Below are 16,305 nucleotides of genomic sequence, written 5' to 3'. Positions count from 1 at the left end.
CATGACCCAGTGACCCGCACACCCACCACAACATGAAAACTCTGCTCACGCCATTATCAGATTTGGGGGGCGGGGGGTAATACTACTTAAGCTAATCCAGTGCGTATACCACGCTGATTCTGCAGGACAGAGGGCTTCATTTACACTTTGAACTTGAATGATTCTAGAACCACCTGAGAGCTTAAAGATCAGACAAGTCATCATCAGCCTCACTGTCTCCACGAATGCTAATATGTTTTCTCCTGACTGACGTGTGTATTTAATTGCTTGTTTGTCTCCGGCTCTCTCTTCCCTCTTCCTATCACACTCCGGCCTAGGTCCAGCCTCAGGCAGATGGTTTCTCCGTTGTTGGAGAAAGCCCAAGATATAACTAGGTGGTCACTGTCCTGTGGGCTGTAGAGATGGCGGAATGAAAAGATCAGGACCTCAGTTAGGCCTTCTCCACCAACAAAGAACCGTCTCTGTTCCCGTTCGCGAACCAACATTTGAACCGTTCGGAGCATTTCCACCAAACAAAAGCCGGTTCAGAACGTGGCACCTTGGTTTGGAAGCTGAACCAGGAGACGCCAGAGAAGTTTTTCATTTCACTGTTGTTTACGCCCCTGGAAGTCATACAATGGGAAGTTTGGACCTGAAGACAGACTTGGGCGGTAGAGTGGATACTGTACTCCAACATAACAGAAGAAGTGCTCTGTTATTGATGTTTTTACGTTAAACAACGGTATTCTTTGATTAATGAAACAGTTTGACTATGGGGGTAAAGATCTGTATAACCCTTTCTGTCATCGCGTGTGTGTGTGTGTGTGTGTGTGTGTGTGTGCATGAGTGCATGTGTGCATGCGGGCAGTGGAGGGGGTCGATTTTCGAATAATATTCAAATACTGTTTTTGCCAAAAATTCACATCCCTAGATTGAAAAAGGTTGAAACAGTGGTTGTTGATGATACATGGAATTTATTCTAAACAGCACCAAAAGCATATTCCATGGGCAAGGAGGGGCACCCATACTAATGATGAAGGTGGGACATCGTCATGTCATGATAGATCACATCCTGAGGGTCTAAGCTTTCAGAAAATATATGGTTTATTTGGTTGAATCAGTTTTCCCTTCATGGTACAGACGAAAATGTATTTCACTTGTTCGCCCATTGGATTGCTTGAAGTGAGCACAGAGAATAGCAACTTTGGCTTGGTAGCTGGCCGTGGTCCTGAGATGGCAATAGTGGAGATCACTTGCAAGTGATCAAGTGATGTCCGCTAACACCCCCTACGGGTGAGGGGTCATTTGGAGCTTCGAGCTAATAGTGAAATGGAGGAGTAGGGGAGGAGGTGGGAGGCTTTGCAAATCCAGCATGACGTAAAGGGCAGCAAGGAGGGTTTTATATCCTATGACCAAAGTTTGGTGAGTGATGCCTGTCAATCAATCCTATGGCTCCTCCCAAACTTTGTTTAGAATACATCAATATGTGCACCCTTTTCACCTAAAGCTATAACATCCACTCATTTCAATGGGAAATGTACTCAGTGGTCTAAAAGGTACAGTGGGAATGAGTTGGGGATTTCTTGTTAACATGTTTTTTTTCTTAAACTCTGGGACCTGGGCTACAAGAAAATACCACTTTAGGTATTTGTAGGGCATTAAGGGGAGGCTTTCAGGGAAACAGTATCCAAAAGGTAGCCTGGCCCCGCCCAGCTACATCTACTGTCAGGGACATCTCGTCTGGAACACAGTTGAGGACTGTTTCCCTGAGACAAGAAAAATGCCAGGCCAATTAGCGACGGGAGGGGAAGACAAACTGACACTCAGGGGCGGAGCAGGAGGGGTGGTTCCGGGTGGCACTGGCTGATTGGCCACTCCAGGTGCCACCTCAAAGTCCTAGTTTACAATTGGCCGTTAACGTTATCCAGAATAATGTAGAGAGCAATAGTAAGCCTACAAAAACATTGAGTTTCACCAGATAATAGGCGAGTTCGTGATGGCGCAGAACTGCGCAGCACAAGATGCAAGTGGTTAAAAATCTGTCCACGATGGTCTAGATGGGTGTGTTTACGACTCGGCAGTCGCTATCACATAGCCTTAACTTATCGCAGGAGCAAGGCGGGACCAGGCTTCTACTGTGCAGCAGCGCAGCACCTCTCTAGGTACTGCGGAGCCCAGACCCTGCCTTCATGACGTCAGGACTTTGCCCTAATTGGCTTTCACATCCCTGACGTATGTGCAGGTGTTTAGATGCCTCTTCATATCCACAAGGGTCCGTGCCTCATGTTTCGTCACATGGTCACATCTAGACTACGGGAAGTAGAGAGTGTACAACTTCATAGCAGCGTTTGTATCGCCGCCCCTGCTGTCACCGGCAGATCTCGCTGCTGCAAGACGTCAGTTGAAGTTGAACTTGAACGCGCCTAATAGCTTGGGCTGTTAAATCAACAGTAGCCCACAACATTTCAGTTTGACTATACTCATTTCCAACATTAGCCAATGGAGCTAGTTGTAAAACCAAACCAACAAGCTTAATTTAACAAGTTAGCATTAATTCTTTAAAATAGGGAACGCTAAATTAGCTCAATACAAATTTGACTTCAGTAGTGTACTGTAGATGTTGATATGGAATATGTATGGAATATTATGGCTCAGTCTGAGCTGTATTCATTATTTATCATTATCAAGACTACACCATATATTTGCTTTAGAGAAAAATAACTTGAGGTTATTTTTGCTGAATTTGATAAGGGTTCTGGATTATAATCAAACACTGCAGACTAACCGTTAAAGATCCAAATTGGAAAATCAGTGTTAACCATAGGGCCCAAAAGCCACTTATTTGTTATGTAGAGTGAAGTCAAGAAGTGTGAGTCATTGAGATCATGTTGGGAAAATACTGCATTTATTTCTTGCTCTAGTGGAATTCCAGAGAAAAGCCAAATGCCGGAGTACTGACATATTACACAATAAATCCAGATTTTATAAAAAATAAAACAAAACTCTTTGTACATAAATAAATATCTGCATGACCTTTGAGGGAAAGTACAGAGGACGAAAAGGCAGGAGCAAAGGAGTCCATGTTCGTTGTGATATCGCAACACAATTTGAGATACCCTCACAAGATAGTGTCCAGTAGCCCTCTTAGCACAAGCTGTAGCATTTGCTCAGATGTTTGGACTAGAGTTCAGTGTAGTTTCTTTGAGGAAATTCACCTTCCTCTTCAGGACCACAAAGCACAAGCTGAATTTGTGTAGATGAAACGGCTGTTCTCCATGGTTCCATAACCGATGCAAGTGCACACTCATGCGTCACAACGTCAGCTGGGGGATCCGTCTGGAAGAGAGGTAGGTACGGTAAAGCGAAGGAAGACGGTGCAGGGAAGGACGGGGTGGGAATTATACAATTCCGTATTTAGCCAGGTCACTGAGCTCCATGTCGCCAAACGCCTCCCATGGGCAGACCACTGTGAAGTCTGTAAGAGAGAGAGAGCACATGACAAGTGAGAAATTATGGGAAAGGAAAGGTTGATTTATACAAACATTACTGGTAGAGTGTGGTGCTTGCAAAAACTGTGTTTTGATTCGTACCTGTGCCAAGGCCCTCCATTCCAGGAATGTCATCACCAAATCTAAAGGTCATCAAAAGAGATCATCAAACTCAATTCATTCATACATGTAGGTACTCTCAGAATAGCAAAGAATGTATGATACAGAATATGTGCAATTCTTCAAATGCTTTCTGCATTATAGAAATTCTTATTTACAGTAAATATGAAAATCATTTGTACAAAGAGTATTTCATATGTTATGGCTGTGTGGTCAGTGTCTCACCCCTTCTGGCCAGGCTTGGGGGCCTTGCTCTTGAAGACGCGGGCGGCCCGCTGCTTGAACTTGGGGGGTCCCTTCTTGTCTGCGGATGCTGCAACGTCCATTGCGTTTGTTTTCTGCTTGGAAAGCAAAGCAAGAACATTTTAGCTTCAATCCAAATAATAATGTTACTGAAGTATAACTGGCAATAACTATTCAGTAATATAATGTCCCACATTGTTTCCGTTTGGGTTACGTAATCTCAGGCCCAGTTTAAATCTCTAATCCCTCCGTGCTTTCTTAGTTGTTGAATTAACTAACCCTAACCAGGTAAATAACTGTTAATCCAGACAGATTAAGTCCAATTAGGCAAAATCTATTACGTCTTAACTTTGTCACACAAAACAGCATTATTTAACCCTGACCTGGAAACATCATCTAAATATACACTGTGGGCATCTAATTTAATCCAACCCTAATCTCAGCGAAAGTCCGAGAAAAGATAGCCAACTGCCTCTCTGTGGGCAGTACTGCGATAATTCGATGACCCAACTCTAATCTGAACCACTTTCAGCACAGTCCATATTCTCAATCCTCCACACCCCTGTTCACCCTGCTTACTCAATGATCCTTGACTTCTCACTTTCCCATGGTATATCTACTATGGAAATTAAAAAAAGCTTTAAAGGAGCACAATTTTAATTTTCTTTTGCAGAATGTGCCACTCCAATCTAAACTGATGGTGCTCTTTAAGCACCTTCTACCTTCAGACTTTTCTCCTTTGCATTACAGCTTTTGTTCAGCATTTTTGTGAAAGAGACCAAATGATGTTTAACATACTGTAGCATGGATCTACAGAAATACATTGCATGTCTGCAAGTGGTCCGTGTCTGTACTACTCTATACTCTGAAGTCAAATACTGTACATTGTTAAACATGTGTCCCCTATCCTTTGTTAGCAGTTGTTATGCTCTGGTCTCAACTCTTCACTTAACAGTCAGCATCCAAAACAACACTGTTGTTTTGATTTATAAATTGAATCATATACACCATATGTTACTGAGCAAGCGTAGGATGTCCAACTGTATTAAAAAGTAGTATACTGCTGCAATTAAATTATAAACCACTTCATAATAAAATCCCAGAAGTCCAACAGTTGAATTATTCCCCTTACCTTGCGGAGGAGCAAGTGCTGAGATGTGAATCAAAGGTGAGCTTTCTTCTCTGAGATGCTCTACTCTTGGTCCAGCCCCGTCTTTTATACCCCTCGGACACTAATCCCCCTGAGAGTCCTCTAGTTCATCTACGCTCATCTTGTTCCATTCTCTCTCCTCCCTCCCCATTGACGGGGATCAAAGGATCAAAAGATTGAGCGAAGGTGTATTTCAGGCCACACATACGTGGACCTATAGCAGTTGGTTATAAGTGGTGGAAAACACAGAGAAAAAAAAACAAGAAAAAAATAAAACCAAAGTAGAAATGTGAACATATGACAATCTCCTTAAGGAAAACTGTACACAGTGCTGTAGAAATTAATGTACAGTGCAGTCTTCTATGCCTCCTGACGTTCATGACTGTTGGGCCATAAATGGTCATCCACATCACAATGACATATATGACTACTGTACTTGTTCAACCGTTTTGCATGTAAAGACTTATGCAATGAACTAATGCCTAAATGTTGTGGGGGGTGAGACTATTCAATAGAGACGCATTATTATTCATAGATTTTGATCAACATGACATAGGCAATTGATAATGTAGGAAACAACCGAGAATGGTACATAATCATTTGCATGGATGTACCAAAGCATTTCACAACTTCAAAGAAACGAGAAACTGCTTTTATTGATGTGCACAAGTGACACAATGATGCGGAACTGATGGACCATATATTTATACACACTATCAACATACTGTAAGCAAAACAGATTACTAGACGCCAGTCACAAAGAACAAAGGTTCCATCATCCCTTACAAAGTCCTGAAATGACCTGAACACAAAGAAAAAGGAAAACACTGGCAACAAAACACTTAGTGAGGTAGCATGAGGTAGGTGTGCTGACACCTGCTAATGAAGCTCTTCAACTCTGTCCCATATCACCCTTATATAACAGAGCCAGCACATGCTCCATGCCAAGACATGCCTGCCTTTGGTCCTAAACTGGCTAAATGGATTGGACCCTGAGGAGGCGTCAGTGCACAAAGCCTGACGACCGTGGTCCCAATAGACCAGGTGGGTTTACTGCCATGATGGTCGAGAGTTGGATTGGATCTCCAATATGGTTGATGCATAATGGTTAGATATGGACAAGATTCACACTCAGCTGCAGTTGGCTCTCAGTGACTTCTATCAAGAAAGTTTGCAAGCTCTTAGCAGGGCTGAGAAAAAAATAATAATGTTGAAATTCATTGTAAAACAAAAGGTTTGATATATTGCTGGAGTGTTGTATAGCAAGATTAGTTTTTGCTTGTTTACCTAAGATTAGCCTGTCCTTGTTTACCACATAATGAGTCTTTACGTCAATCCATTTGGTTTCATGGAGGGTTCATTTTAGGTTGTTTACATCCATGCTGTTGTCACAACTGACTTCCACGACAACATGACATTGCGTCACCACTTGCGTGTCCCCCTCCCATCAGTCTATGGTCAGCAGGGAGACCATGACCCAGTGACCTGCACACCCACCACAACATGAACATGGGGGGGGGGGGGGGGGGGGTAAATACTACTTAAGCTAATCCAGTGCGTATACCACACTGATTCTGCAGGACAGAGGGCTTCATTTACACTTTAATGATTCTAGAACCACCTCAGAACTTAAAGATCAGATGAGTCATCAGCCTCACTGTCCTCGTGAATGCTAATATGCTTTCTCCTGACTGACGTGTGAATTTAATTGCTTGTTTGTCTCCGGCTCTCTCTTCCCTCTTCCTATCACACTCCAGCCTCGGTCCAGCCTCGGGCAGATGGTTTCTCCGCTGTTGGAGAAAGCCCAAGATATAACTAGGAGGTCACTGTCCTGTGGGCTGTAGAGATGGCGGAATGAAAAGATCAGGACCTCAGTTAGGCCTTCTCCACCGACAGAGAACCGGCTCTGTTCCCATTCGCAAACCAACATTTAAACCATCCGGAGCATTTCCACCGAACAAAAGCCGGTTCAGAACGTGGCACCTTGGTTCGGAAGTTGAACCAGAAAATAGTTGTTTTTTTGAAAGAATTCCGAACGGCACCAGTTCAACACCGACTTCGCTGTCGATGGAAAACCACCTATTATGTGAGCCCACATGAACCTGTTCGCAAATTTGAATTTGCTCTGCTGGTCAGTCTGGAAAGGATTCCACGGACGTACAGTACGTACGCGTCTAAATCACCACATTCATTTTATATTTATTTTATTCAACTACATTTAAAAGGTTAAAGTCACTTTTATTGTAGGCTACCCAACGCTATATTTGGTTGCAGGTAAAAAACCTTCCTTTACAAGATAGATGCGTTTGTTGTACTTCTGAAACAATTTGGCAAGAGTTCAATGCACTACTACTATACTGCTAAATTTAATTTCATTGTTGGTTATGCCCCTGGAAGTCATACAATGGGAAGTTTGGACCTGAAGACAGACCTGCAGATACAAATATATATATATATATACTGTATATCTTAAAAAAAAAAAAAAAAATGAGCAGGCGTTTTTACATGAGCTGCATTCCAGTGATCTGGGATACTTCTTTAGATCTTATCCCATTGTACAATTCCAAATGTATGAAAAACACGTTATATGCCAAAACACTCTCATCTCTTAATGATTAAAATAGGGATGAGACACGATTTTTGAATAGTTGAATATTTGATCTACGTTTGAATATCGAATAGTTAAATGTACTGTAGGGTATGGAAATCGCTTTTTTGTATTAAAAAGCATCATTGTTTTAGAATTTCCAAACGAAAGGGGCAGTAGGTAGCTAAATTGGTGCTTTTACTATAATGTATAAACTCATCTGCCTTCAGGGATCTGTGGAACTATTACTGTACCTACAAGAATGTAGAACTAGCTAGCAAAGTAACCTGCTTGGGGAGGAAGATGATGTGAGCGATTGTATGGAGAATAGAGCTTGATACTGTACAGATGCCAGGGCTTGTTTTTCATTTTATACAGCTCGTGCATGAATGCATATCCATGTGGGTGGGAGGATAAAAAGGGTTGGACTGTTTGAGTTGTGTATTTATTGGTAACACAAGGAACAGAAATGAAGAAGCCAATATTTCTTGTAACACTTTATTCAAACTGTATATGGGTGGTAGAGTAGACCTACAGTACTCCAACATAACAGAAGAAGTGCTCTGTTATTGGCGCCAATTTTTTTTACATTAGACGACGGTGTTCTTTGATAAATTAAACAGTTTGAAAAGTGTTTTTGCCAAAAATTCACATCCCTAGATTGAAACAGTGGTTGTTGATGATACATGGGGTTTATTCTAAACAGCACCAAAAGCATATTCCATGGGCAAGGAGGGGTACACATGCCCTACCCCCCCGCCCCCCTCCCCCCACCCCCCACCATACTAATGAGGTGGGTGGGACATCGTCATGTCATAATAGATCACATCCTGAGGGTCTAATCTTTCAGAAAATATATGGTTTATATAGTTGAATCAGTTTTCCCTTCATGGTACAGACCAAAATGTATTTCACTAGTTCGCCCAATGGTTATGGTTTGCTTGAAGTGAGTACAGAGAATGGCAACTCTGGCTCAGGGACGAGGCCAGAGGGGTGGTTCCGGGTGGCACTGGCTGATTGGCCACTCCAGGTGCCACCCCAAAATCCTAGTTTACGACTGGCCATTAACGTTATCCAGAATAATGTAGCGAGCAATAGTAAGCCTACAAAAACATTGAGTTTCACCAGATAATAGCTTGGGCTGTTAAATCAACAATAGCCCACAACATTTTGGTTTAACTACACTCATTTACAAACATTAGCCAATGTCACTAACTGACAAACCTCTTCAATTTAACCAACTAGCTCAATTTAACAAGTTAACATTAATTCTTCAATAAATAGGGAACACTAGGTTAGCTCAATAGAAATTTGACGTGTGTAGATCTTGATATGGAATATCTATAGAATATTATGGCACAGTCTTAGCTAAAGTACACTCAATGTTTATTATTAACAAGACTACACCATCAATTTGTTTTAGAGAAAAAATACTTTTTGGTTATTTTTTGGTTATTTTTGCTGAATTTGATGAGGATTCCAGATTATAATAAAGCACTAGGCCAAACCTTTAAAGAACCAAATATGGAGATCAGTGTTGACCATGGGGCCCAAAGGCATCTTCTATTTGTTATGTAGAGTGAAGTCAAGAAGTGAGATCATGTTGGGAAAATACTGCATTTATTTCTTGCTCTAGTGGAATTCTAGAGAAAAGCCAAATGCCGGAGTACTGACATATTACACAATAAATCCAGATTTTATAAAAAATAAAACAAAACTCTTTGTACATAAATAAATATCTGCATGACCTTTGAGGGAAAGTACAGAGGACGAAAAGGCAGGAGCAAAGGAGTCCATGTTCGTTGTGATATCGCAACACAATTTGAGATACCCTCACAGGATAGTGTCCAGTAGCCCTCTTAGCACAAGCTGTAGCATTTGCTCAGATGTTTGGACTAGAGTTCAGTGTAGTTTCTTTGAGGAAATTCACTTTCCTCTTCAGGACCACAAAGCAGAAGCCAAATTTGTGTAGATGAAACGGCTGTTCTCCATGGTTCCATAGCCGATGCAAGTGCACACTCATGCGTCACAACGTCAGCTGGGGGATCCGTCTGGAAGAGAGGTAGGTACGGTAAAGCGAAGGAAGACGGTGCAGGGAAGGACGGGGTGGGAATTATACAATTCCGTATTTAGCCAGGTCACTGAGCTCCATGTCGCCAAACGCCTCCCATGGGCAGACCACTGTGAAGTCTGTAAGAGAGAGAGAGCACATGACAAGTGAGAAATTATGGGAAGGGAAAGGTGATCACTTTATTCAAACGTTACTGGGAGAGTGAGGTGCTTGCAAACACTGTGTTTTGATTCTTACCTGTGCCAAGGCCTTCCATTCCAGGAATGTCATCACCAAACCTAAAGGTCATCAAAAGAGGTCATCAAACTCAATTCATTCATAGATCCTCTCAGAATAGCAAAGAATCTATCAGAATATGTGCCATTTTTGCCATTGTAGAAATTGTTATCTAAATGTCAAACTAAATCATTTGTACAAACAATGTGTGTTTGATACTGTATGTTCTGGCTGTGTGGTCAGTGTCTCACCCCTTCTGGCCAGGCTTGGGGGCCTTGCTCTTGAAGACGCGGGCGGCCCTCTGCTTGAACTTGGGGGGTCCCTTCTTGTCTGCGGATGTTGCAACGTCCATTGCGTTTGTTTTTCTGGGTGGAAAGTAAAGCAAGGACCTTTTTAGCTTTTTTCAATTTATAAATAGAATAATTTTACCTACATAACTGGCAATAACTATTCAGTAATATAATGTCCCACATTACTTCCATTTGGGTTATGTAATCTCAGGCCCAGGTTTAATCCCTCTCTCTCTCTCTCTCTCTAATCCCTCCGTGCTTTCTTAACTGTTGAATTCACTAACCCCGACCAGGTAAGGAACTGTTAATCCAGACAGATTAAGTCCAATTATACAAAGTCTATTACGTTTTAACTCTGTCACACAAACAGCATTATTTAGCACTGACCTGGATTCATCTAATCTAAATATACACTGTGGGCATCTAATTTAATCCAACCCTAATTTTAGCGAAAGTCAGATGAAAAAATAATCCAACCGTTAATTAGGTGATCCAACTCTTATCTAAACCACTTTCAACACGGTCCATACCCTCAATCCTTCACATCCCTGTTCACCCTCTTAACTCAATGATCATTGACTTTTTACTTTCCCATGGTATATCTACTATGGAATTCAAAGAGGTTTTAAAGAAGCACAAAGTGTTCTTTTGCAGAATGTGCTACTCCAATCTAAACTGATGGTGCTCTTTAAGCACCTTCTACCTTCAGACTTTTATCCTTTTCATTGCAGCTGTTTTTCAGCATTTTTTGTGAAAGAGACCAAATGATGTTTTAACATACTGTAGCATGAATCTACAGAAATACACTGCATGTATGCAAGTGGTCCTTTTCCAGATATACTCTCTGAAGTCAAATACAACTTTTGTCCCCTATCCTTTACTTATGCTCTGGCCTCAACTGTTCAATTAACAGTCAACATCCACAACAACACCGTTGTATTGATTTACAAATTGTCTCATATACATCATACAGCATGTCCCTAAGCAAGCATTAACTGTATTAAAAAAGTAGTATACTGCTACAATTAAACTATAAACCACTTCATAATAAAATCCCAGAAGTCCAACAGTTGAATTATTCCCCTTACCTTGCGGAGGAGCAAGTGCTGAGATGTGAATCAAAGGTGAGCTTTCTTCTCTGAGATGCTCTACTCTTGGTCCAGCCCCGTCTTTTATACCCCTCGGACACTAATCCCCCTGAGAGTCCTCTAGTTCATCTACGCTCATCTTGTTCCATTCTCTCTCCTCCCTCCCCATTGACGGGGATCAAAGGATCAAAAGATTGAGCGAAGGTGTATTTCAGGCCACACATACGTGGACCTATAGCAGTTGGTTATAAGTGGTGGAAAACATGTACCACGATTGGCCCCATGACCTGCATGTGTGTTGTGGTTGTGGACAATTAGGTAACCAGTTCTGGGAGCTGGCCAGTTTCTGCTGAAGCGCTGATGTACTTTCTCTCACATACTTTCAATGGAAACAGCTATTAGCTTTAGGGCTGTTGCCCATAGTCATGCTAGGTCTAGAAGAATCTCCATCATGTGACTGAAAAGCAATGCATAGTAAAGTTCTAATTGTACACTAATTGTGCTTGTGTTGTTTCATATTATTGTTTTCAACAACTGTGTTTGTTTATGGGCATAATATGCATATGTGTTGTTAAATAGTTCAAACAGATTTGTTGGATCATCATATGTATGTATGAACCTAATATATAAAACCAACCTTTGTGTTGTTAAAGGATAACATTTGTTAAACTGAGCTCCCTGAAAGACTTAAACTTTGACCCTGTCCTGTCTTACACTCACACTTACATAACCTTACAGGCATGTTCGTACAGTATATGAATGGGTGTGCTGCTGGGTTGGGCTATGAGGACAGCATGTTTACAACATTTGAACTGATCCAACTGTCATGCATCTCTAGTACCTGTATGCTGTTGTGGCATGAATTGATTCTTTGCTTTCTCAATTTCAGCTGCAGTCCATGTTTATAATCTTTTCAGGATGCTGCAAACCAAAAAGTGTGTATAACCCATTTTCACTGACCTCATTACCGAGTTACCGAGATAGCTCATTATAGTCTGACGTCAAACTCAGGCTATGTTTTGATGATGAGCTTATCTCTGACGTCTTTTCCGCCAACGCAGGCTACCCCAACACTTCTAATTGGCCCCAATTAGTTTGATATTGTAGGCCTACGTGTGTGCGTTGATGGTTGGCATGCGCCCCCATTCCTTACAACATGTAAATGATCTTTTATGTTATATTCTTATTATATGTTTTTAAGAATGAAGAGGCCCTCTGCCTTCATGGGGACTTTTCATTTGAAAATGGGTTATTATTGCTTTATTGTATGTAGGCCTAGTGTACGTCTGCTGCTCTAACAGTTTTGCCAATAGGATAGGCTATGATAAATTATTTGAGGGGTAAAGCTTGTTAATATCCAAAATATAGCTTATGTGGTAAAACTGGTTAAATGTTACTGTTCCTCCACTCAGTTTTCTGTTGCTGTGTTTTTCATTTTTGATAGGACTATCGGATGGACTATCTCTCTCTCTCTCTCTCTCTCACACACACACACACACACACACACACACACACACACACACACACACACACACACACACACACACACACACACACACACACACACACACACACACACACACACACACACACACACACACACACACACACACACACACACACACAGCATGTACACACAACCACACGCACACACAGCATGCACACACACACACACACACACACACACACACGCACACACATACAGCATGTACACACAACCACACGCACACACAGCATGCACACACACAAAAGCACGTACACAAATCGAAAGTGGCAGTTACTCTCGATTGGGATTCCTTTACACTACCACGGTGACGGGCATTTATATCCCGTTAATCACTGAAATCACTGGTATTAGGAATCGCTGATCAATGTGACTGGTTAGGTTAGACCTGTGATTTCATACTTAAAGCATAAATCTCGCCAAAATGCATCCTAGGAGGTATTTTGTGAATATACCAGAGTCAAACTTTTTTTAAGAGGCATAATTATGTTGGAAGCGTCACTTTTAAGCTTGTCCTGTTGTTGTTTTTGGGTTAAATTGTGTTTTGAATGGGAATAGTAGGGGCCTTCTACTTCTGGGTCAAATAGCGATTTTGACGAATAGTAGTGCTAGTGCCCCTAGTATTCCCATTGAAAATGTCATTTGACCTGCAAACGACAACACAGACAAGCTTAAAGGTATACTATGGGGACTTCCGGTATGACGTCGTGGGGGTGAGACACGCATTACAGAGCTCCCAGTGAACTTGTGAATTTATATTGTTTTAACGTCGTCCTGGTCTTAAATATTCGTTTCTGTGGGATCATACATTTACGAGATAACGTTTACTACGCCTTGTGTGAACTGAAATGAGTGGCAAATCGAAATCTTCGCAACAAACACGGCAGGCTAGTATTGCTAGCAAACTTGCAACTATGGCGGAGGGCAAGGCTAGCAGCATGGTGGAAGATAATGTATCGATGCCTCAACTTGTGACCGAACTGACTAAACAGAGGTCTGTTCTCACAGATGACATCTCCAAGTTAATTCAAGACTCGTTAAAACCTCTTCAGACGGCTGTGGATGCCATACGTGACACAGTCAATTCGTTTCAAGGCAGACTAACTTCCACTGAGGCTATAGCTGGAGAAAACTTCGAGCGCTTAAATACTGCGGAAGCGACTATAAACACACTGAAAATAGCTAATCAAGAATTGTTGGATCGGGTGGATGATCTCGAAAACAGATCACGCAGGTCTAACCTGCGAATCGTGAACATTCCGGAGGGCAGCGAGAATGGCAAAGATCCGGTTAAATTCATGGAAGAGCTACTTGTGGAGTGTTTGGGGTCGAGTGTTTTCGCCGAGTCACCTGAACTGGAAAGAGCTCATAGATCATTGGCTTCTAAACCAGCTCACGGGAAGCCTGCTAGAGCATTTGTGGTGTGTTTTCGAAGGTTTCAACAAAAAGAAGCGGCGCTGCATTGGGCAAGGAACCACGAGATTAAATTCCGCGATGCTACACTCCGGTTCTACCCTGACCTGAGTGCGATCTTGGCAAAAAAACGCAGTGCTTTCAACGGAGTTAAACAAGCGTTGTATGAGAAGGGAGTGAAGTTTCGCCTGATATACCCAGCCCGTCTGAGAGTGATCTTGGGGGAGGAGACGCTTAACTTTGAGTCGCCGGATGAGGCTCAGGATTTCTACAACAAGCGCCTTCGGTCCATCCAGTGAAAGGAGGGGTGGACTTTTTGCGAATTCTGAGGAATCGACCTGGACTGCATGATAACTAAGTATTTCTTTGTTTGATAAAAGCACAGTGGCTTTAATTAGGCTACTTGGTAAAACGTAGGTCACTTTCATAGAGATGTGAATTTAATGACAGATGTTGGGAACTTTGTAGATAAAGTAGTTTGTAAGGGATGTTTACCGGTAAGACATTTTTAGCGAGCCTGCAGTTTATCCCATTTGAGGATTTAGACATAGGCAGTTCATACGCTATGGGTTTCAGTTTTTGTTTGTGTTGTTTGAGGGGGTGGGTTAAGGGTATGGGGAGGTGCGTCATGGGTTCTCATTGTGAATCAGTTTTGTTAAATACTTATGGCCTATCAGTGTGTTATGAACAATAATAGGATTAATCAAAACTTGGGTGAAGCTGTCAGGTTTATAAGCTGGAATGTAAAGGGGATGAATGGACCTGTGAAACGAGCGAGAATATTTGCACATTTAAAATTTTTAAAATGTGAAATAGCTTTTTTGCAAGAAACCCACTTATTGGTGAAAGATCATCTTAGATTAAGGAAAGCATGGGTGGGTCAAATATTTCATTCAAAATTTATTCATAAATCTAGGGGGGTGGCCATCTTGATACATAAAAAAGTTCCTTTTAGTCCAACAAAGATAATTGAGGATTCACAAGGGCGATATGTCATTGTAATAGGGTCTTTATATTTTAAGCCTGTCATATTGGTGAACATATATGCTCCTAATTTTGATGATGAGAGGTTTATGGAAAAAGTGCTAACATCTATACCAAGTCTCAACTCCCATTCTCTTATTTTTGGAGGAGATCTAAATTGTTCAATTAATCCATCCTTGGACCGTTCCAATCCAAAATCGAACTCTCCCTCTAAAATGGCGAAGAGACTGTCAATGTTTATGGATCAGGTGGGCTGTGCTGATCCATGGCGTTTCCGTTTCCCATTGAGCAAGGCCTATTCTTATTTTTCCCATGTACACCGTACGTATAGTAGAATTGATTATTTCTTTATTGATAGTGCATTGATGCCATTGGTTAAAACAATTGAATATTCCTCTATAATTGAATCTGATCACGCTCCAGTACTTTTAGAACTTTGTTTATCACACAAAAGTGTGGAGTATACTCCATGGAGATTGGATGCTTCTTTATTAAAAGAGAAGGGGTTTTGTCAAATGATTTCATCAGCCATAGATGATTTTCTTGATTTTAACAGAGGTGATGTGTCTCCTACTATTTTGTGGGAGACCCTCAAAGCTGTTGTTAGGGGGAATATTATATCATATACATCCATGCTAAATAAAAGTAGACGTTTAGAGCAAGAAAGATTAATCAAAGCCATTGGGTTGATCGATAGCCAGTATTCAGCTAACCCATGCCCAGAACTTTATAAAGAAAAAGTAGAACTTCAGGCTAAGTATGAGTTGTTGGCATCGGGAATGACTGAAAAGATGTTGTTGAGATCACGGGGCATTCTGTATGAACATGGGGAAAAGTCTGGTCGTCTTTTGGCCCACCAGTTGAAGAGCAGATCATCTGAACAACATATCTCATGTATAATGAAAGACAATGGGGAACTTACAGTTGATCCTATAGAAATTAATGATACATTTCAGGCATTTTATTCAAATTTATATTCATCTGAAGCTCCTGAAGACAATACAGTTATGTTTAATTTTTTCAGCAATTTAGATATGCCCACTATTAATCCAGTCAGTAGAGCAGAATTAGAATTTCCTGTTTCATACACTGAAATTGCGGATGCAATTAGGACCATGCAGAATGGGAAGGCGCCGGGCCCTGATGGGTACCCAGTTGAATTTTTCAAGAAA

At 41.4% G+C, this 16,305-nt stretch overlaps 2 protein-coding genes across 2 annotated transcripts; both read right to left on the bottom strand.

Annotated features, from left to right (window-relative positions):
* Positions 1 to 3,339: 3,339 nt before the first annotated feature.
* Positions 3,340 to 3,913, bottom strand: LOC134079861 (retinal cone rhodopsin-sensitive cGMP 3',5'-cyclic phosphodiesterase subunit gamma-like). Its single transcript, XM_062535974.1, has 3 exons — positions 3,813 to 3,913; positions 3,570 to 3,610; positions 3,340 to 3,454 (listed from the first exon to the last, which is right to left on the bottom strand). The coding sequence occupies exons 1-3, from the start codon at positions 3,911 to 3,913 to the stop codon at positions 3,378 to 3,380; spliced, it is 219 nt and encodes a 72-aa protein (XP_062391958.1). The 3' UTR covers positions 3,340 to 3,377.
* A 5,761-nt stretch (positions 3,914 to 9,674) lies between these two features.
* LOC134079851 (retinal cone rhodopsin-sensitive cGMP 3',5'-cyclic phosphodiesterase subunit gamma-like) lies at positions 9,675 to 10,214 on the bottom strand. The gene is made up of 3 exons (XM_062535965.1): positions 10,106 to 10,214; positions 9,876 to 9,916; positions 9,675 to 9,757 (listed from the first exon to the last, which is right to left on the bottom strand). Exons 1-3 carry the CDS (start codon positions 10,204 to 10,206, stop codon positions 9,681 to 9,683), a joined length of 219 nt encoding a protein of 72 aa, XP_062391949.1. The 5' UTR covers positions 10,207 to 10,214; the 3' UTR covers positions 9,675 to 9,680.
* Between the last annotated feature and the right edge of the window lie 6,091 nt (positions 10,215 to 16,305).

This window comes from Sardina pilchardus, chromosome 1 (genome assembly GCF_963854185.1).
Source record: "Sardina pilchardus chromosome 1, fSarPil1.1, whole genome shotgun sequence".
Classification (NCBI taxonomy): domain Eukaryota; kingdom Metazoa; phylum Chordata; class Actinopteri; order Clupeiformes; family Clupeidae; genus Sardina; species Sardina pilchardus.
This window is presented reverse-complemented; position numbering and strand designations above follow the sequence as displayed.

Bases quoted from the DNA above. Each gene is read 5' to 3' on its own strand.
- LOC134079861 (XM_062535974.1), bottom strand. From the start codon at position 3,913: ATGGACGTTGCAGCATCCGCAGACAAGAAGGGACCCCCCAAGTTCAAG. The intron at 3,611-3,812 runs GTGAGACACTGA...GATGACCTTTAG, and splicing joins CCCAAGCCTGGCCAGAAGGG to ATTTGGTGATGACATTCCTG. The intron at 3,455-3,569 runs GTACGAATCAAA...TCTCTCTTACAG, and splicing joins AATGGAGGGCCTTGGCACAG to ACTTCACAGTGGTCTGCCCA.
- LOC134079851 (XM_062535965.1), bottom strand. From the start codon at position 10,206: ATGGACGTTGCAACATCCGCAGACAAGAAGGGACCCCCCAAGTTCAAG. The intron at 9,917-10,105 runs GTGAGACACTGA...GATGACCTTTAG, and splicing joins CCCAAGCCTGGCCAGAAGGG to GTTTGGTGATGACATTCCTG. The intron at 9,758-9,875 runs GTAAGAATCAAA...TCTCTCTTACAG, and splicing joins AATGGAAGGCCTTGGCACAG to ACTTCACAGTGGTCTGCCCA.